The sequence below is a fragment of the Pseudophryne corroboree genome, chromosome 7, assembly GCF_028390025.1.
Source record: "Pseudophryne corroboree isolate aPseCor3 chromosome 7, aPseCor3.hap2, whole genome shotgun sequence".
Taxonomy (NCBI): Eukaryota; Metazoa; Chordata; class Amphibia; order Anura; family Myobatrachidae; genus Pseudophryne; species Pseudophryne corroboree.
Genome location: NC_086450.1, coordinates 447,908,976 through 447,930,077, shown reverse-complemented (window position 1 = coordinate 447,930,077; position 21,102 = coordinate 447,908,976). Strand labels below are relative to the sequence as shown.

The following is a 21,102-nucleotide window of genomic DNA, read 5'->3' as shown; positions in this document are numbered from 1 at the left end:
TCGTCCATACTCCCTGGAAGTTTCTTCCTTGTGTGACTGCTCCCCAGCCTCTCAGGCTGGCGTCCGTGGTCACCAGGATCCAATCCTGAATGCCGAATCTGCGGCCTTCTAATAGGTGAGCCTTCTGCAACCACCACAGAAGTGACACCCTTGTCTTTGGTGACAGGGTTATTCGCAGGTGCATCTGCAGATGCGACCCTGACCATTTGTCCAACAGATCCCTTTGGAATATTCTTGCATGGAATCTGCCGAATGGAATTGCTTCGTAAGAAGCCACCATTTTTCCCAGGACTCTTGTGCATTGATGTACTGACACTTTTCCTGGTTTTAGGAGGTTCCTGACCAGATCGGATAACTCCTTGGCTTTTTCCTCTGGAAGGAAAACCTTTTTCTGAACCGTGTCCAGAATCATTCCTAGGAACAGCAGACGAGTTGTCGGGATTAAATGGGATTTTGGAATATTCAGAATCCACCCGTGTTGTCTTAGCACCTCTTGAGATAGTGCTAAAGCTGTCTCCAGCTGTTCTCTGGACCTTGCCCTTATTAGGAGATCGTCCAAGTATGGGATAACTAATACGCCTTTTCTTCGAAGAAGAATCATCATCTCGGCCATTACCTTGGTAAAGACCCGAGGCGCCGTGGACAATCCGAACGGCAGCGTCTGAAACTGATAGTGACAGTTTTGAACAATGAACCTGAGGTACCCCTGGTGTGCGGGGTAAATCGGAACGTGTAGATACGCATCCTTGATGTCCAAGGATACCATAAAGTCCCCTTCTTCCAGGTTCGCTATCACTGCTCTGAGTGACTCCATCTTGAACTTGAACTTTTTTATGTAGAGGTTCAAGGACTTCAGATTTAGAATAGGCCTTACCGAGCCATCCGGCTTCGGTACCACAAATAGAGTGGAATAATACCCCTTTCCTTGTTGTAATAGGGGTACTTTGACTATCACCTGCTGAGCGTACAGCTTGTGAATGGCTTCCAACACCCTCTCCCTTTCGGAAGAGACGGTTGGTAAGGCAGACTTCAGGAAACGATGAGGAGGATCCGTCTCTAATTCCAACCTGTACCCCTGAGATATTATCTGCAGGATCCAGGGGTCTACCTGCGAGTGAGCCCACTGCGCGCTGTAATTTTTGAGACGGCCCCCCACTGTCCCCGAGTCCGCTTGAGAGGCCCCAGCGTCATGCTGAGGTTTTTGCAGGAGCCGGGGAGGGCTTCTGTTCCTGGGAAGGAGCTGCCTGTTGGTGTCTCTTCCCTCTTCCTCTGCCTCGTGGCAGGTACGACAAGCCCTTTGCTCTCTTATTTTTGTAGGAGCGAAAAGGCTGCGGTTGAAAGGTCGGTGCCTTTCTCTGTTGGGGAGTGACTTGAGGTAAAAAAGTGGATTTCCCGGCAGTAGCCGTGGCCACCAAGTCTGATAGACCAACTCCAAATAACTCCTCCCCTTTATACGGCAAAACCTCCATGTGACGTTTTGAATCCGCATCGCCTGTCCACTGTCGTGTCCATAAGGCTCTTCTGGCTGAAATGGACATAGCACTCACCCGAGATGCCAGTGTGCAAATATCCCTCTGTGCATCACGCATATAGATAAATGCATCCTTTATTTGTTCTAACGACAGTAAAACATTGTCCCTATCTAGGGTATCAATATTTTCAATCAGGGATTCTGACCAAACTACTCCAGCACTGCACATCCAGGCAGTTGCTATAGCTGGTCGTAGTATAACACCTGCATGTGTGTATATATTCTTTTGAATAACTTCCATCTTTCTATCTGATGGATCCTTAAGTGCGGCCGTCTCAGGAGAGGGTAACGCCACTTGTTTGGATAAGCGTGTGAGCGCCTTGTCCACCTTAGGGGGTGTTTCCCAGCGCGCCCTAACCTCTGGCGGGAAAGGGTATAATGCCAATAACTTTTTTGAAATTATCAACTTTTTATCAGGAGCAACCCACGCTTCATCACACACGTCATTTAATTCTTCTGATTCAGGAAAAACTGTTTGTAGTTTTTTCACACCATACATAATACCCTGTTTTACGGTATCTGTAGTATCAGCTAAATGTAACGTCTCCTTCATTGCCAAAATCATATAACGTGTGGCCCTACTGGAAAATACGTTTGAATTTCTACCGTCGTCACTGGAATCAGTGCCCGTGTCTGGGTCTGTGTCGACCGACTGAGGCAAAGGGCGTTTTACAGCCCCTGACGGTGTTTGAGGCGCCTGGACAGGCATTAATTGATTGTCCGGCCGCCTCATGTCCTCAACTGACTGTTTAAGGGAAGATAAACCATCACGTAATTCCACAAATAAAGGCATCCATTCTGGTGTCGACCCCCTGGGGGGTGACATCTGCATATTTGGCAATTGCTCCGCCTCCACACCAATATCGTCCTCATACATGTCGACACCACGTACCGACACACACCGCAAACTCACAGGGAATGCTCTAATGAAGACAGGACCCACTAGCCCTTTTGGGGAGACAGAGGGAGAGTCTGCCAGCACACACCACAAAGCGCTATATATACAAGGGATATCCTTATATTAAGTGCTCCCTTATAGCTGCTTTAATATATATATATATAGCCATTAATGTGCCCCCCCTCTCTGTTTTACCCTGTTTCTGTAGTGCAGTGCAGGGGAGAGACCTGGGAGCCGTTCTGACCAGCGGAGCTGTGACAGAAAATGGCGCCGTGTGCTGAGGAGATAGGCCCCGCCCCTTTTTCGGCGGGTTCTTCTCCCGCTATTTTTCCAGTCAGGCAGGGGTTAAATATCTCCATATAGCCCCTATGGGCTATATGTGAGGTATTTTTAGCCTTGTATAAGGTTTATATTTGCCTCTCAGAGCGCCCCCCCCCAGCGCTCTGCACCCTCAGTGACTGCCCAGTGAAGTGTGCTGAGAGGAAAATGGCGCACAGCTGCAGTGCTGTGCGCTACCTTATGAAGACTGAGGAGTCTTCAGCCGCCGGTTTCCGGACCTCTTCACGCTTCAGCATCTGCAAGGGGGTCGGCGGCGCGGCTCCGGGACCGGACTCCACGGCTGGGCCTGTGTTCGATCCCTCTGGAGCTAATGGTGTCCAGTAGCCAAGCAGCAAATCCACTCTGCATGCAGGTGAGTTTACTACTTTCCCCCTAAGTCCCACGTTGCAGTGATCCTGTTGCCAGCAGGACTCACTGTAAAGAAAAAAACCTAAACTAAACTTTCTCTAAGCAGCTCTTTAGGAGAGCCACCTAGATTGCACCCTTCTCGTTCGGGCACAAAATCTAACTGGAGTCTGGAGGAGGGTCATAGGGGGAGGAGCCAGTGCACACCACCTGACCTAGTAAAGCTTTACTTTTTTGTGCCCTGTCTCCTGCGGAGCCGCTATTCCCCATGGTCCTTTCAGGAACCCCAGCATCCACTTAGGACGATAGAGAAACTACGGGTAGTTTTTTCTCCCCAAACATAATACCCTTTTTAGTGGTACCTGTATTTATATCAGAAATGTGTAACACCTCTTTCATTGCCTCAATCATGCAGTGAATGGCCTTAGTGGGCATCAGGTTAGACTCATCATCGTCGACACTGGTGTCAGTATCAGTGTCGACATCTGGGTCTGCTTGAGGTAGCGGGCGTTTTAGAGCCCCTGACGACCCATGCGACGCCTGGGCAGGCACGAGCTGAGAAGTCGGCTGTCCCACATTTGGCATGTCGTCGATTTTCTTATATAAGGAGTCTATACGTGCACTCATTACTTTCCATAAGCCCATCCACTCAGGTGTCTGCCCCGCAGGGGGTGACATCCCTTCTAAAGGCATCTGCTCCGCCTCCACATCATTATCCTCATCAAACATGTCGACACAGCCGTACCGACACACCGCACACACACAAGGGATGCTCCGAATGAGGACAGGACCCACAAAAGCCCTTTGGGGGGACAGAGTGAGAGTATGCCAGCACACACCAGAGCGCTATATAATGCAGGGACTAACTGAGTTATGTCCCCTATAGCTGCTTTTTATATTATATATATATTGCGCCTAAATTTAGTGCCCCCCCTCTCTGTTTTTACCCTGTTCTGAAGTGTAGACTGCAGGGGAGAGCCAGGGAGCTTCCTTCCAGCGGATCTGTGAAGGAGAAATGGCGCCAGTGTGTCTGAGGGAGATAGCTCCGCCCCTTTCCCGCGGCCTATTCTCCCGCTTTTTCCTGGATTCTGGCAGGGGTATTTACCACATATATAGCCTCTGGGGCTATATATTGTGGTATTTTGCCAGCCAAGGTGTTTTTTATTGCTGCTCAGGGCGCCCCCCCCAAGCGCCCTGCACCCTCAGTGACCGGAGTGTGAAGTGTGCATGAGGAGCAATGGCGCACAGCTGCAGTGCTGTGCGCTACCTTGGTGAAGACTGATGTCTTCTGCCGCCGTTTTTCCGGACCTCTTCTTGCTTCTGGCTCTGTAAGGGGGACGGCGGCGCGGCTCCGGGACCGAACACCAAGGACTGGGCCTGCGGTCGATCCCTCTGGAGCTAATGGTGTCCAGTAGCCTAAGAAGCCCAATCCGGCTGCAAGCAGGCGAGTTCGCTTCTTCTCCCCTTAGTCCCTCGCTGCAGTGAGCCTGTTGCCAGCAGGTCTCACTGAAAATAAAAAACCTAAACTATACTTTCTTTCTAAGGGCTCAGGAGAGCCCCTAGTGTGCATCCAACCTCGGCCGGGCACGAAATCTAACTGAGGCTTGGAGGAGGGTCATAGTGGGAGGAGCCAGTGCACACCAGGTAGTCATAAATCTTTCTAGAGTGCCCAGCCTCCTTCGGAGCCCGCTATTCCCCATGGTCCTTACGGAGTTCCCAGCATCCACTAGGACGTCAGAGAAATAAACACTTTTTAAAACTATATTAAATAAAAATATAAGTAGTTAAATAGCAATATTTCAGGATCTAACTGAATCTTCATTACGTCCCAGCATCTAACAGTGACAGCACCGGCTCTCTCCACCGTAGCCACAGACTGCTATGTATATCTATATATCCTACGGACAATGGCGGTAATTTAAACTGCATCGCTGCAGCGATCACAGTCTGAATTACTATGCGCAGGGAGCACTGCGCATGTGCAGCCAGTGAGATGCTATCAGTATCTCACTGGTGCGATCGCCTCTGTCTGATTGACAGGCAGAGGTGGTCGCGGGGCGGGAGGGGGGCGTGTCAACGATGTTATAACGCTGTTGGCGGGGCATGGTCTGGGCAACGGAGGCTTGTCTGGACCGTTGTGGGGGCCGCGGTGGCGGTGTGACTCACGCAGACGCTGGGACCCGGCGGTTAGCCCCCTGCCTTGCGACGCTTTTGTACCTGTGCAAGAAGTAGGGAGGGCAGGGCAGGGCCTGACATGCGGGGCAGACTAGCTCTGTGCTGGGCGTCCACCCGCATGTCAGTAAATGATCGTAGATGTGCTCAATTTAGCACATCTACGATCAACTCTGAACTACCCCCGATGTTGGCAAATCTGTTACAATACCCACTTTTAAACTGGTGTTGGTGGCGGGAGCGGAGTGGATTGGTAGGGCAAGTGGGAAGACCAATCTTAAGCCGCAATATCTTGAAACAGTCAGGTTTTTGTTCGTTTTCAGTTAACACGATAAGATAAAACATATACCAAAGACAGTGCAAACTGAACAGGTGCCTGATGACAGCAGATGATTTGTTTTGTTACCTGCAGTCAGTGGCATTCTACTCATAGGAACCGAAGACATCGGGAGAGGGCCATCTGCAGCGAGACAGAAATTGGAGATGTTCTATGCAATGAGATCTATTAAAAATCTCTCTGCTACAACTTAGGCATTTTGTTTCTGACCCGACTTCATATATTCCTATCGACTTACTGGCTGGCCGGACAGGTTGTGCTTGGCCCAGCGCAGCGGCCGCCTGTGGAAGAGTGGGAGCCTGTGTTCCAGGCGTCTGTAAGTTGGCCTGGGTACCCAGAATCCCTTGCTTCTGCAAACGTGACCTTCGCTTCTCTTCCAGCTCCTTTTGGATTTTATAGATCTTTTCAGCCAGCAAATGGTAGTATTCATCCTGGGGAAAGAGAGGGAAAGGATTCATATAGTATGTGTGCCCCTAATGACAGGAATACTCTCTGACGCTGGTACATGTTGATTTATTACATCATGAAGGTCTCCAGCATTACACGGTTACAACAAACTGTCTTTATACTAATTCAGTATATTAAATTTAGCAATCCTGCCCATATACAGAATAGTTAAGCACCAGGTCCCCATACGTCTGAACGCTAAATAGGGGGACAAAGGCGAGAGTTTCTCTAGAACCAATGAAAGTTAGCACCCCCCCATGCACCCCTTAGAAGTAGTTAGGGTTAGGTAATGCATACCCTGCTGTTGGCAGACTCATACATATCACCCTCAACTTTTCGGGCATAAGCCACCAGGTTTTCCATACGCCGATCTTTCAGGGCTGCTGGATCGGGAGTGGGGAAAATCGCTTGGACCCTGCAAGATTAGATATAGTGATTACAGCTCAGCACATACACCAGCATAATACAGACCGCACTGCACAGTTTCATTTACATGAGCAGCACGCCAAACTTACAGCTTGTGGACAAGATGATTTCGGAGATCCTGAGTCACATGTTCGTGCCAGGCTTTCCTCACACCAGTGCTAGAAGGGGGCGCAGCGGTAGGCATAGTGCCTAAGCTGCCGACACTGCCGCCTAAGCTGCAGACCCCACCGGGACCGTTACCGTCATTCAGCAATGAGCTGCAATAGGAAGAGAAGACCGCAACACTCAGAAATAGAACAGACACATCACGCAGCGCTATTACTGACCGTGCCCAGCTACCTTACTATAAAAATAATAGGCAAAAATACAGGTAGGCTAAAACTGTACCCCCTCACATTGTCACCCCACAGATGCACCCAATGCGGGTTACCCCCAGTCTCCCCACAGATGCACCTAATACGCATTTAAAGAAAATAAAATTGACTGCGATGAACTAATAAAAGCCTTTTAATTTATTGGACTGGTGAGTGCCCTCTTTTGAGATCTCTTTGGTCTCGGATACCTGGTACATGTGAAACTCTCCTTGGGGTTTTTTGAGGAGCACCCTATATATGGATTTTTCTGATGTGCGTGCGGACTTTCAAAGAAATTATATATATATATATATATATATATATATATATATATATATATATATATATATATATATATAGCAGTTTCAGACCGGCACTCCACGCAAATTTCAAATGACTGCGCCGGTGCCTCCACATATACCAAAAGTATAAATATAGACTTGCAGAAGTGTGGCACTCGGCTTGATGAATAGACAATAAACCAGTCAGGTCTTACAACGTTTCAGTGCTTTTATTGCACTATCGTCAGGATACAAAACAAATGAAAATGTTACATACCTTTATACACCTACACCCAGAGTGAATTCGCGCCAGCAGGTCAGTCTGAACCTCCCACTCGCGTCCAATACATATTACATCATCACGTTAGTGACACCCATCACCATAACAACAGAAAACAAATAATCTCATCACGGCCTCTGAAAAAAGTATCTATATATTTCAAGAGCAACAAATCTTAAAAGCAACTGAAACTCAGATATTCATTTAACCCCTTGGGTGACAATACATCCAAGCGGTAAATCCATTCCGTTTCCCGTTGCAATAATAATCGATTACGATCGCCTCCTCTCAGAGGCTTTTGTACAAAATCAATCATCCTGTATTTAATACTCGCAACACTGTGGTTAAATTCGGCAAAGTGCCTGGCTACAGGTTGGTCAGATTTACTCTTGCTAGCTAGAGCAGCTCTAATAGCCGACCGGTGCACAGACATTCGGTCCTTAAATCTGCCCTGTGTCTTACCTATATAGGAAAGACCACAGGGACAGATAATCTGGTACACCACATACGTTGAATTACATGTCAGGTGGTGTTTAATGCGATATTCTTTACCTGTATGTGGGTGACAGAAGACATCCCCAGGTATAAGATACCCGCAAGTAGTACAACCACATTTGAAGCAGCCAAAGCTTTTAGTAGACATAAAGTGTGATGGTTTCTCCTTAATGGCACTAATGTCGGCATGTACTAATAGGTCTCTTAAATTGCAACCCCTCGTGAAACAAGGCATGGGATTCATATTGTGAAAAGGTAATTGTCGGTCAGACTTAATAACATGCCAATGTTTTTATTATTGCAACGGGAAACGGAATGGATTTACCGCTTGGATGTATTGTCACCCAAGGGGTTAAATGAATATCTGAGTTTCAGTTGCTTTTAAGATTTGTTGCTCTTGAAATATATAGATACTTTTTTCAGAGGCCGTGATGAGATTATTTGTTTTCTGTTGTTATGGTGATGGGTGTCACTAACGTGATGAGTTAATATGTATTGGACGCGAGTGGGAGGTTCAGACTGACCTGCTGGCGCGAATTCACTCTGGGTGTAGGTGTATAAAGGTATGTAACATTTTCATTTGTTTTGTATCCTGACGATAGTGCAATAAAAGCACTGAAACGTTGTAAGACCTGACTGGTTTATTGTCTATTCATCAAGCCGAGTGCCACACTTCTGCAAGTCTATATTTATACTTTTGGTATATGTGGAGGCACCGGCGCAGTCATTTGAAATTTGCGTGGAGTGCCGGTCTGAAACTGCTATACTATTGGGCTGTGCAATCAGTCCTAATTGACAAGGCACCTGCTACTTTTTACCTGCTCAATTACCTACCCAGGATTACTGTGTGCTTTCACGGTGAAGGGAGGTGAATATTGCTCACGACTCTGCACTGTTCTATGCAAAGGAACTACATGTGAGTCGGTAAGAACAACTGGTTTATATGATTATTGCTAATTAAGCATTCAAGTATCTTTTTCGAGAGACTGTAACATTGGTGGTTTGATATGGCTGAAGGTGGAGAAAGGGACGAGGAATTCCCGTTTAATCCTGCATTATTCTCTGGTAGTGATACTTTTGGCTTCTCTGAAGCGGAAGCTGAAGTTATTTTGGAATTACAAGGTCTCAATGCACAACCTGAGGCTTCGTCTTGTGACATTCTATATAAAGAACTATGGAAATTAAAAAGGAAGGAAATTGACTATAAGTTTCATGCCATCTCTTTAAGTGATCATTATCGGGCTAAGGTCATCCCACGTGGGTTGCGTATGAAGAATGGACCAACTGTGGGTAGACAGGATCCACAGTTTTGTAAAAAGTGGATCGGTATACTCAATCGTTGCTCATTTGACTTGATGTTGCTTATAATTGAATTTGCTAAAAATGAACAAACCAGATTACGTGATATGATTAAAGTCTTTGAAGATCAACATTTACCAATTTTGACGAATGATAAAGAGGGCGACTGGCTGAGTAAATTAGAAAACCAAGTTGCCATGTACCGTAGAGATCTATTGAAATTCAAAAAAGAAAAATTTTCCAAGGTTCAATTAGATTACGAACAACACACAGTGTATCAGTGGATTTCTGGCAATAGGGGGACTATGAACAAACGTCCATTTTTTAGACGTAACCCTAGATTTGGTGATTCTTCTTCTCAAGATTATACTACCAACAGTGATTCTGATTTTTCTCAACCAGGTTCAGCCCCTTTAGGGACACAAACCCGGGCAAAAATCAAAGCAAAAAATGTAAAGCAACAAGGAGGGGTGGCCAAAATAAAAGAAAGGGCCCTTGGAAAGAAACCTCCGGCAACCAGGAGGAAATAATATTTAATCTTTCCTCCTATGACCTCTCTAGAACAGAACAATCATTATTAAATAGAGGTCTATCATTTATCCCTACCACATATTTTGATGACTTTAGATGGCAGCAAGAAAAGCACCAGTTATTTAGGAAATTAAAAATTAAAGAATTTTTTAATAGATCAGTGCTTCCCGTTAGTGATACACAACCTGATCCTATACCAGAACAGCTGAAAAAAATATTACCTAAATCGAGTTTTGACCCTAATACAAATAACCCTAGCCTAAAAACGTACATGCGATTGGTAGACAAAGAGATTAGCATGGTTACTTCTGACACAGGTGTGGTTCATCCTAATTTATCTCCGGGTGAAAAATTAGCTATTAAAACCTTGACTGATAATAAAAATCTTATTATTAGACCCGCCGATAAAGGTGGGTCTATTGTATTACAGGATTTGCAGGATTACCGTAAGGAAATCTTGCGCCAGTTAAGTGATACCAACACCTACAGAGAGTTACCTTTTGACCCTGTTAATATTTTTCAAAAAGAATTGGGATTGATTCTTAAAAGGGCGGTTGATAATAATATAATTAATCAAAAATTAGCCGATTCTTTGTTTCCTAAGTACCCTTTGACTCCCCTCCTTTATACCCTCCCAAAAATACATAAGGGATTAACTCCCCCTCCTGGTCGGCCGATCGTGTCGGCACGGGGTTCGCTATCACAACCTGCTTCTGTATATCTGGACGCAATACTTCAACCGCTGGTTAAAAAACATAAGAACTTTCTATTGGACACCACGATGTTCTTGAATGAACCGATTTCCTTACAGGAATTACCTGAAGGAGCTTGGATGGTTTGCGCTGATGTTGTTAGCCTTTATACCGTGATTCCTCAAGAGGCTTGTTTACAGATGGTTAATGAGTTCTTGGTCTCCAGTGGCATGTATTCTGAGGGTTTTGTGGAATTTTGTATTCATTTATTGGAATTTGTGTTGAAAAAAAATTACTTTTTATTTGATAACAAGTTTTACATTCAGTTGAGCGGATGCTCAATGGGCTCTGCTGTTGCTCCGATGATAGCTAATATCTTTATGTTTAATATAGAACAAAAAATCTTTTTTTCTGATTTAGATATTTCATCCAATATTGTTTTGTATAAACGGTTTATAGATGATTTATTTATTGTTTGGAGGGGTACTGAGTCATCATTTGTTGATTTAATTGAAACTAACAATAATAGTCAATGTCCAATTAAATTCACCATCAGAATGAGTCAAGAGAAAATTGATTTTCTTGATGTGGACATTATGATTAATGCTCATAAGTTTGTGACATCAGTACATACAAAAACTACTGATCGCAATACACTTCTTCAATACACTAGTTGCCACCCTCCTAGCTTGAAAAAATCATTACCTTACTCTCAGATGCTAAGGATTTGGAGAATTAATTCTGACAGCTCCATTGCTAGAGCACAGATAGAGTCTTTAATTGAGAAACTTGTTGCAAGAGGTTATTCCAGACAAGATTTAGTAAAAACCAGCGTGAAAGTGATGATGCTGGATAGAGCACGATTATTGGATAAATCTGAGATTAAAAACAATGATATGACACGATTTCCAGTAATTAATCAATTTAACATCCAATCGAGAAAGGTTAATACAGTAATTAAAAAACATTGGCATGTTATTAAGTCTGACCGACAATTACCTTTTCACAATATGAATCCCATGCCTTGTTTCACGAGGGGTTGCAATTTAAGAGACCTATTAGTACATGCCGACATTAGTGCCATTAAGGAGAAACCATCACACTTTATGTCTACTAAAAGCTTTGGCTGCTTCAAATGTGGTTGTACTACTTGCGGGTATCTTATACCTGGGGATGTCTTCTGTCACCCACATACAGGTAAAGAATATCGCATTAAACACCACCTGACATGTAATTCAACGTATGTGGTGTACCAGATTATCTGTCCCTGTGGTCTTTCCTATATAGGTAAGACACAGGGCAGATTTAAGGACCGAATGTCTGTGCACCGGTCGGCTATTAGAGCTGCTCTAGCTAGCAAGAGTAAATCTGACCAACCTGTAGCCAGGCACTTTGCCGAATTTAACCACAGTGTTGCGAGTATTAAATACAGGATGATTGATTTTGTACAAAAGCCTCTGAGAGGAGGCGATCGTAATCGATTATTATTGCAACGGGAAACGGAATGGATTTACCGCTTGGATGTATTGTCACCCAAGGGGTTAAATGAATATCTGAGTTTCAGTTGCTTTTAAGATTTGTTGCTCTTGAAATATATAGATACTTTTTTCAGAGGCCGTGATGAGATTATTTGTTTTCTGTTGTTATGGTGATGGGTGTCACTAACGTGATGATGTAATATGTATTGGACGCGAGTGGGAGGTTCAGACTGACCTGCTGGCGCGAATTCACTCTGGGTGTAGGTGTATAAAGGTATGTAACATTTTCATTTGTTTTGTATCCTGACGATAGTGCAATAAAAGCACTGAAACGTTGTAAGACCTGACTGGTTTATTGTCTATTCATCAAGCCGAGTGCCACACTTCTGCAAGTCTATATATATATATATATATATATATATATATATATATATATATGTATATATATATATATATATATATATATATAAATTCCAGTTTTAAAATGTATGCAGTTTACTGCTGTCTCCGTGTACTCTAAAGTTAAAACCTAGAACAAATAAACTATTGGAGATAAAATTATTTTAGGATTTCATTTGTAACAGTACTTCCACGTTTTTGCGGATATAATCACTGGACACACTGTTGGCACTCTTTCTACAATGGAAATGACATCATGTTCTGGTCGGTTTTACCCAACACTGATGACGTTCCCACAAATGTGCTGCACGTGTATAGATGTGTCATTTTATACTGTGGCTTCAGTCGTGGCAGACGTGGCCCCTCTTGATGCGGCAGGTCCTGGCACAGCCATTTTTCACTCAAAATGTGCAACAAAACTGCACCGCTCCAGTATGTAGACCACTGTGGTTTGCGACATTTGTACATCAGTGTGCGACGGAGTCTGAAACCGTATAAAAAGCGCTTTGATGCGAGTGTCTGTTGCTCTCTCACACAGTTCCGCTGCAATTCATCTACAACTTTGCTTTCACACTTTTGTCCAGCTTGATGGGGTGCTGGCCTGTGAGGCCCTTACTTGATTTGGCAGTCTCATTCTTTTCCTCGAAAGGTAGTTCTGACATAGCCTGGAGGGGGATGCAGTCACTTTACCTCCAATCATAATCCCGACGGACTATATACCGACACCCATTGACCGATGGTCGAAATCCCGACAAGGTCTAAATACCGACACGGACTAAATACCGACATGTAAAATACCGACAAGGTCTAAATACCGACATGTAAAATGCCGACAGGTCGAAATACCGACAAGTTTTTCATGATTTTTTTCATTAAAACCGACTTGTTCATACTTTACCGTCCCAGTGGACCTGGAGGGGGAATATAATAGTGTGCCGAGTGCAGCGAGGCACCGTGCCCGAAGCATGGCGAGCGCAGCGAGCCATGCGAGGGGACGCGGTACACTTTATATGGTGTCCATGTTGATTTATGTCGACATACACACAAAAAAACATCAAAAAATGCATGTCGGTATTTCGACCTGTCGGCATTTTACATGTCGGTATTTAGACCTTGTCGGTATTTTACATGTCGGTATTTAGTCCGTGTCGGTATTTAGACCTTGTCGGGATTTCGACCATCGGTCAATGGGTGTCGGTATATAGACCGTCAGGATTATGATTGGCGGGATTTCATACCGATCCCCCTGGAGGCATTGGGTGATTATCTGGCTACAGCATGAGCCCTTGACCCACTCGGAATAGACCAGGAGGTATTGCATGGGGCTGCAATATGCTGTAGTAGCCTTTCTGGATCAGGGTACTGGTCTCACGTTGCAAAACATTGTCTGTTTTGCTATAGAAAGAATTACCCTGTTCTATTTTGGGCTTAAAAGCCTCTGCTTAGAACATATATTCCACAAGCAGACAAACAATGGCAGTTGCTCGGTCATTCCTGGAGATAATTATATATCAGGCGCTAGAAAGGGGGAGGGGTCACAGACAAACCGCAGATTTGGGCCTGCCAGACATCTTCCTGATAATGTAGTAATATGTACTCCGAGATACCTTGGCTGTCTTTGCAATTTCTTTTAAGGAAAGACCTACACTAGTAAGAGTTGTAACGGTCCGTCTTCCTTTGTTAATTGACTCTCTCACCATTATGATAGCAATATACTACTTCCTGCAGCACAATATTGTCCAAATAACTCTTCAAGAGGTGTCCGTTCCAACACTGCTTATATACAGACAGGTGCTTTGTAATCAGCAGAAGTTGGGACACCTGTAGGAGCCATTTGCATCAACTTTCAAGTCTTAATTTACTTCCACTGCTGCAGAACAGTTATAAGTTCTTAACCCATTATTTGTTACCAGAAGGTCTCAAAGCACTAAAGCATTACTCCGACACAATCGGCGAAACACGTTATGCATTCTTGATGCAGAAGTTTTCACAAATTAACAGCCACAACTATAATTGCAGATTGTTCAGACATTCTCTCTCCACACACTTCATATTACCAATAACGGGGTCAGTTCATATTACATGACAAGTGCATGATCCCAGACTGATTTGCCATTGGGCAGGCAGCATGCAGAGCCGGGCTGGCAAGACAGCTGTAGCGGGAATTGGCTCCTCAATTGCTCAGGACTAACTGTGCCTCCCATTCCTGTGAATGTTCATGAACTGCGCCATATTAATTTTGATCCTAAATAGCCTGTGTAGTATGGAACCCCTAACTGGGAACGGATGCACATTGTTTTATCCTGCAGCTGTCAGATTTATCAGTCCAACTTATCCATGACATAAATGCTGTACATACACTAATAATGTTCTGGAGGAATCCAGAAGCCTTGCATATAAATGGAGAACATACAAACTATGCACCTGTAGTGCCTTGTCCAGAATAGGAACTCATTTTCCCAAAGCTGAGGCACAGAAAGGCTAATCACTGTGACGCCCAGTAACACTGTATATAGACGCAGTTATAGTTGTGAACCTGCTACGGAACTCTCAGTTACGCAGTCAGGACACACAGAATCGGCGGTGCAGCTGCTTCTCTGACCGTCATGACGACTACACGTCACTGCTACTACCAAAAATATCTCACTCACTTTGTGCTTGTCAGGGCAGTGGGAAGAGCCGCTTCACTGATCAGGTTGGTCTGCTGATCGGCAGCCATTCCTCCAGCAGAGAGGGTTATCTGATTGCCACCTGCATGCCCCAGCAAGGAGAAATATTAGTCAGCTAATGCACAAAATACTAAACCACAGGCTCAAGAAAAAAGCATATTAATAGACATGAATGAGAAACATGAAAGCTACGTTATAGTGAGAAGCACAGGAACCAGAATAGGAGCTGATTTACCCCCACCCAACTCCATCCCAATCAAGGTACTCACTCAGTGCATTGATGCCGCGGATCTGGTGAACCTGAGTCTGTGCCGGCTGCTGCCCCGATACCTGGGACTGGTTACCATAGGGAAGACCCAATGCAGCGTACGCCCTTTGCATGGAACTAGGATCGATGGGATTAGGGCTGCTGAGTGACGGCGCAGTCTGCTGGCTGCCACCCACCGTCCCGATGGAGTTCTGCACCCCGCTGGAAGGAGATCCCAGGAGAGCTGTGGAAGGAGGAAAACACTAACGTCACACTGTGGGCATAGCAGGCTCAATGCTTCTAAAAGGTTCAAAGATGAGAAATGTGCCCGGCTTTCACAACACCTTCAACACATACAGAACAATATTAATACTGAAGCTACAGGGTTTCAATCTGATTGGCTTGAGCAGCACTAATCCGTGGCCCCTAGAATGTGAGGGTAACATACTTGTGTTCTAGAAGAGGTACCGCAGAGGCATGTGAATGAGAGGGCTGTACTGATGCCACATAATGTGAGAGAGGGGGACACGAGGCTCATAATGACGTGACCACAACAGAAACACTCACGCTGCTGGTTCCTTTTGTCACTGGCATTCTTCAAAGGTAGGCACACAGGGCAGTCGTGCCGCGTACAGTTCTTCCAGTGTGAAATGATCTGCCTCGAGGAAGCGCAGTGGGCAACTGTGGCATGGGAGGAGATGGGTGCATTTTTAGTACACAAGGATGACAGTACACACCTACAGAAGATAGTATAGATAGGCTAACCAGAATCAGTATGAAATCCCGGGTCACAATACTGACGCATCCCAATAGTTTAAATCCCGTCGGGGGGGGAGGGGGGGGGGTAAGACTGTTCCCCCTCTCCCATACCCCCTTACCCTCCCTTTTGCAGCCTAAACCTAACCTCCCCCCTTAAGTGCCTGACCCTAACCACCCTCACCCCCCACTGGCACTAACCCGGCAGTGATACTTACGGTCAGAATGCAGGCTGCTGGGATTCCGGCGTCGGTATCTTGACCGCATCCCGGCTTACTATAGTATCTCTTTAAACAGGTTCTGTGACTGATTAAAACCAGGTGAAATGCAGGTTTGAAGACAGCCAGCCACAGAACCTGTGTAATTCATTAGTGTCCTGGTTTAAAGGGATAGAATGGTAAGTCTACGTATAGACCCAACTTTAACTATAAGAAGAAACTACAAGGCTCATACATTACGTAACCCCATAAGTAAGCAAACCTATCTTACTACCTAGTGCGGTGTTGAATGTGGGCCAGCAAACATTAAACTGATGTAGCACTTTAATCAGCTGTCTTGTTAATAACAACAAAATCCAATAATAAAACTACAATACACTGTGTAGCAATAAGTATACAAAGAGTAATAATGGGATGCGGTTACATTGCCGGCAGTCAGGATATTGACCGCTGACAATGCCGCCAACCAGAATCCCGGCTAACATAGGTTATTCCCACTCGTGGGTGTCCAAAAGAACCTGCGGCGAACGCGAGCACACAAGGGGATTCTTTGCACTCACCATGCTGCCGGCATACTGGCAGCCGGGATGCTGTTGTCGGTATACTGACGGACGGCATCCCGGACGCCGGTATATCACACTGATCCCGTTAATAACAATAGGTGACTGTAAAAGCATATACATGGGGCCAGAGGGAGAGGAACATGTTTAAGGTCTGGTCCTCTCTTGCTGTATGTACCTTGGCAGGCTTTCCCAGCCTGGCAGTGCGTCATGTGGTTCAGCACGTTCTTCATGGTACGACAGTGGGGTAGCGCGCAGTCCCGCATCTCGCCATTGGCTTGCTCCCGCCGCTGGCACTTGTGGGCGTGTAACAGGAGAACCAGCTGCTGCTGGATGAGCTTGCGTTTTTCTGGGTCAGCGGTGGGGCCAGTTCCCATGGATGGAGTGGCACCAATGCCTACTTGTTGGACTTGAGCTTGCAAGGGAGACTGGGAAACGGAAAAATATAAATATTTTGGAGATTGCATATACCAAAAAAAATAAACAAAATCAAAGCATCTCTCAACTCATTCCCAAACCGCCAGGAACAGCCAGATCCTGGCGGCCATCTTTTTCTATACCAGGAGAATGTAACACAGGATCTAGAATATAAGTAGCAAGAGTCTGCCAGTGGTGTCTTTGGGGCAGATTCAATTAGCCATGGATTGTGTGACAGTCTCTTCTCCCAGGTAAAGCTTCCAGGGCTATTCAATTAGACACTTGTGATCACCTCTGAAGCAGCATTAAACACGGATTCCGGGAATCAGCATTAACTGCTGCCCCGGGAATGCTTGCGTGCTTGTCACTGAAAACCTAAGGGAACTTCAGCTTGGAGAAGAGACCGCGTAACAGAACCCACAGATAATTGAATCTGCCCCTTTATAAAGATGTAAGCAAGGTATATAAATAAGTAAGTTAGAAGTATAAGCACCGAAACCCCGGAGCAGACCCATGTCAGTGAGCAGAACACCAAACATCCATAAGTAACTTATATACTCTATGCCTCTCCTGGGAACACCCATATTAAATTAGCTCATCCACCAGTGCAGGAAGATCTATTTACTAGGTGATTCATCGCACCCTACTGGCGCTCTTCACACCGTCGTGAGGGGCTATGCCCCCTTAACCCTTGTACGCTCTTGTGGCGTGCAATAGTTGAATTAAGAATCATTAAATATTGCACGGACAAAGGGTGTGCGATGGTTAAGGGGTCGCAGCCCCTTGCAACGGCGTGAACAGCGCACGCAGGGCCTGATGAATCACCTAGTAGGTGCTATGTTTGGGGGACTGGCGGGTGCGGGGGTGATGCGGATGGGGGCGGGGGGTGCCGCGGTTGGGGTAGTTGCGGGGGTGGTGTGGGAGGGGCGGGTGCCGCGGGTGGGGGTCCGGAGCCACCGTGGGCAATGGATGTGGTGTGTGCGGGTGCCCCGGAGTGGGGGAGGGGCGAGTAATGCTCTCCTCCTGGAAGCAGCTAGGCTGCTGTCCTCCCTTTGGCAGTGGCTCTCCCGGAGACTCGCACAGCAGCCAATCACTATTGTTCGCGCCGGTGTCCCAACACACCGCATTACAGGGAAGAAGGTGCACTCAAACTACAGCTCCCAGCAATCCTTAGCGCCTGAATGCTTCGGGCTGAGGGTTGCTGGGAGCTGTAGTTTATTTAGTGCGTATACTTCCCTGTAATGCAGCGAATTGGGACACCGGCACTAACAATAGTGACTGAATGGCAGAACTGACTGGCTGAATCAATGTAAAAGGTGACAGTGCTGTGCAGTGTCAGTGATACTGCACAGCACTGTCACCTTTTACATTGATTCAGTGTCCAGACATTACCCTCCGCGATATCACCCACTCTATCCGTTACTTTAGCCATCTCGGGGCTTCCAGGCCGGCAGGCCAGGTGCTGTGTTGCGGAGTCAGGGCCTCTGGGGATCTGGGCGCGGCTGTGGCGGGGAGGCACTTCTGTGACATCACGCGCCGAGGCAGCTCCGGGGCTCAGTGAGTATGCGGCGCTGGGAGGGCTATGAAATCCTTCCGCTGCGCTGCTTTCATACACATCTATGCCGATGGCTGCAGCAGCTTTTGTTCCACGTGCGCCGCGGCTAGGGAATGGGGATTGTTGATGCCGGAGGGGGCAGGCGGACTGGCAGCAGGACATAGGGGGTCATTCTGATCTGATCGTAGCTGTGCTAAATTTAGCACAGCTACGATCACTTACACCGACATGCGGGGGGACGCCCAGCAAAGGGCTAGTCCGCCCCGCATGTCAAGCCGCCCCCCCCCTCACAAGTACAGAAGCATCACACAGTGGCAATGCTTTTGTACGAGGAGTAACTCCCAGACAGCGCAGCTCCTACGGCTAGCCAGGAGTTACTCGTTGCTGCCTGGGTCGCAGCGGCTGCGTGCGACGTCACACAGGTGCTGCAGACCGCCCACTTCACGGTCCGGTCACGCCTGCATTGGCCTGGACCGCGGCAACAAAACGGGGGGCAAACGCCGCCGTGCCGCCCCCTCCCGCCCAGTGTCCGCCTCTGCCTGTCAATCAGGCAGAGGTGATTGCTAGGCGACAGCCGTCGGCTGTCAGCCATGTGCCGGCGCACTGCGGCGCCAGCGCATGTGCAGTTCTGACCTGATCGCTGCACTGCAGCGAGCGATCAGGTCAGAATGACCCGCGTAGGCATACCCTCCAGCTGGACCTTTTTGGCAGGTACAGGACCTTTTTTTATATGGTCTGTACCGATTTTTGGCTCTCCAAACTTCCATTGAAAGTATAGGAAAAGGGGCGGCTCCCTTCTCGAGTTTGTTCTGGTTTTTGTGTGTAAATTGTTGGAGGGTGTGTTGCTGCAGATGCAGTGGGCCTATTTTGGGGTGTGGACCTGGAGCTGCAGCTCCATCAGACCCACTGTTAATCCTGCTCTAGGAACACACAGCAGCCAAAGGGCAGAGCCTCCTACTGGATGTAACCTGTGTGGGAGAGTTTTTCTCGCCCAATCAGCTGTGGACTGGGTGTGTTAGACCTGCTGCTAACCCAATGAGAGCTCCTAGTCACGCCCAGCGTTAGCCACACAGTCACAGAGTGACAGATCTGGGCAATTATATTGGAGATGTTATTATTGTAATGTATTAGTGTAAGGTGATCATCACAAAGACAGCAGCCCCGACTGATGGGAAAAACGATACCTGTATCTTAGCAGAACATACTAAACAACCTAAACCTATTTGTGCACAACTTAAAAGCAGTGACTGGCCTTGTCATTACATTATAAAGGTTTCCAGATTATATGGCCGAGGCGTCTTGCATTATTAGGTGCAAAACACTGCTAATCAGAATTATAATAAACTCTGCAATTTAACAGAGTAAAATGGAGGTGCTTAGCATATTTTAGCCAAAATATGGGCCCACCAACCTCTACCAGGTGAATAACGGTCCCTAACACCTAAGGTTCAAGTTCAAAGCACATGACCACCCATGCCAGCACAAACCAACCGCCCCAAGGCATCACACTGCTTTTATTAATATAACATCTTTCTCAAATGTGGTCCTCAAGGCACTCCAATGGTCCAGGTTTTAGGTATAGCCATGGCTCAGCACAGATGGTTAAATCAAATTGACTGAGGTACTAATTAAGTCACCTGTGGCCAAGCATGGATAAACTTAAAACCTGGACCATTGGGGTGCTTTGAGGACCGCATTTGAGAACAAGTGCTTCAAATGCTATTTCTCTCTAGTGTGAGGACTTGGGGTGGTTGGATTGTGCCGGCCTGGGGGGTCCCATGCTCTGAACTTGAACCTTAGGTGTTAGGAACCCACCAGATGAGGTCACAGTAGCTGGGGCCACATTTTTGGCCAAAACAATGCTAAGCACCTCGATTTTACTCTTTGTTAAATTGCAGAGTTTATTATAATTATTCTAAGTAGCAGTATTTAGTGCTTGGAGTATGCATTTTCTTCCATGTGGAACTACAAGCCTCATAATTGTATCACCTCATGTTTAGAATTAGGGTGTGCAATCTAGGCCCCCTCCCCCATATGTTGTGTATTATTAGGCCTTACCATGCTGGACACATTGGCGACAGGTGAGCTTTTCAAATCGGAGGGGAATGGTGGAAGGCTATTTGCCATGCCAGGCTTGGTGGGAAGCTGAGGATTTACCCCCTGGGCTCGAATTTGTTGTCCAGGTGCTTGGTTGAAATTCTGTCCAAAAGGGCTGCTGTTGCCCTGAAGGCCGATCTGTGGAGGGAAAGTAATACCAGCGCTACATCAGAATAGGAGTGCGTGGTTCTTGGAAAGCACAAGCAATGATAGCAGATTCAAGGCAAGATGGAGAAAACAAACCAATTTCAGGAAATGTTGAGAGGAATTGACTGCAGAA

General features: G+C 46.4%; 1 protein-coding gene across 4 annotated transcripts in view; it reads right to left on the bottom strand.

Moving 5' to 3' along the window:
- The window catches only part of CREBBP (CREB binding protein), a 108,447-nt gene that overhangs the window by 39,533 nt on the left and 47,812 nt on the right, over positions 1 to 21,102 (bottom strand). For all 4 annotated transcript variants that reach the window (XM_063935024.1, XM_063935026.1, XM_063935025.1 and 1 more), the window contains exons 3-11: positions 20,784 to 20,960; positions 16,932 to 17,181; positions 15,787 to 15,900; positions 15,242 to 15,463; positions 14,955 to 15,054; positions 6,585 to 6,752; positions 6,367 to 6,484; positions 5,861 to 6,053; positions 5,692 to 5,745 (exon numbers count right to left, since the gene is read on the bottom strand). In XM_063935024.1, the coding sequence (XP_063791094.1) occupies positions 5,692 to 5,745; positions 5,861 to 6,053; positions 6,367 to 6,484; positions 6,585 to 6,752; positions 14,955 to 15,054; positions 15,242 to 15,463; positions 15,787 to 15,900; positions 16,932 to 17,181; positions 20,784 to 20,960 (1,396 nt within the window). The remainder of the gene's footprint in view (positions 1 to 5,691; positions 5,746 to 5,860; positions 6,054 to 6,366; positions 6,485 to 6,584; positions 6,753 to 14,954; positions 15,055 to 15,241; positions 15,464 to 15,786; positions 15,901 to 16,931; positions 17,182 to 20,783; positions 20,961 to 21,102) is intronic.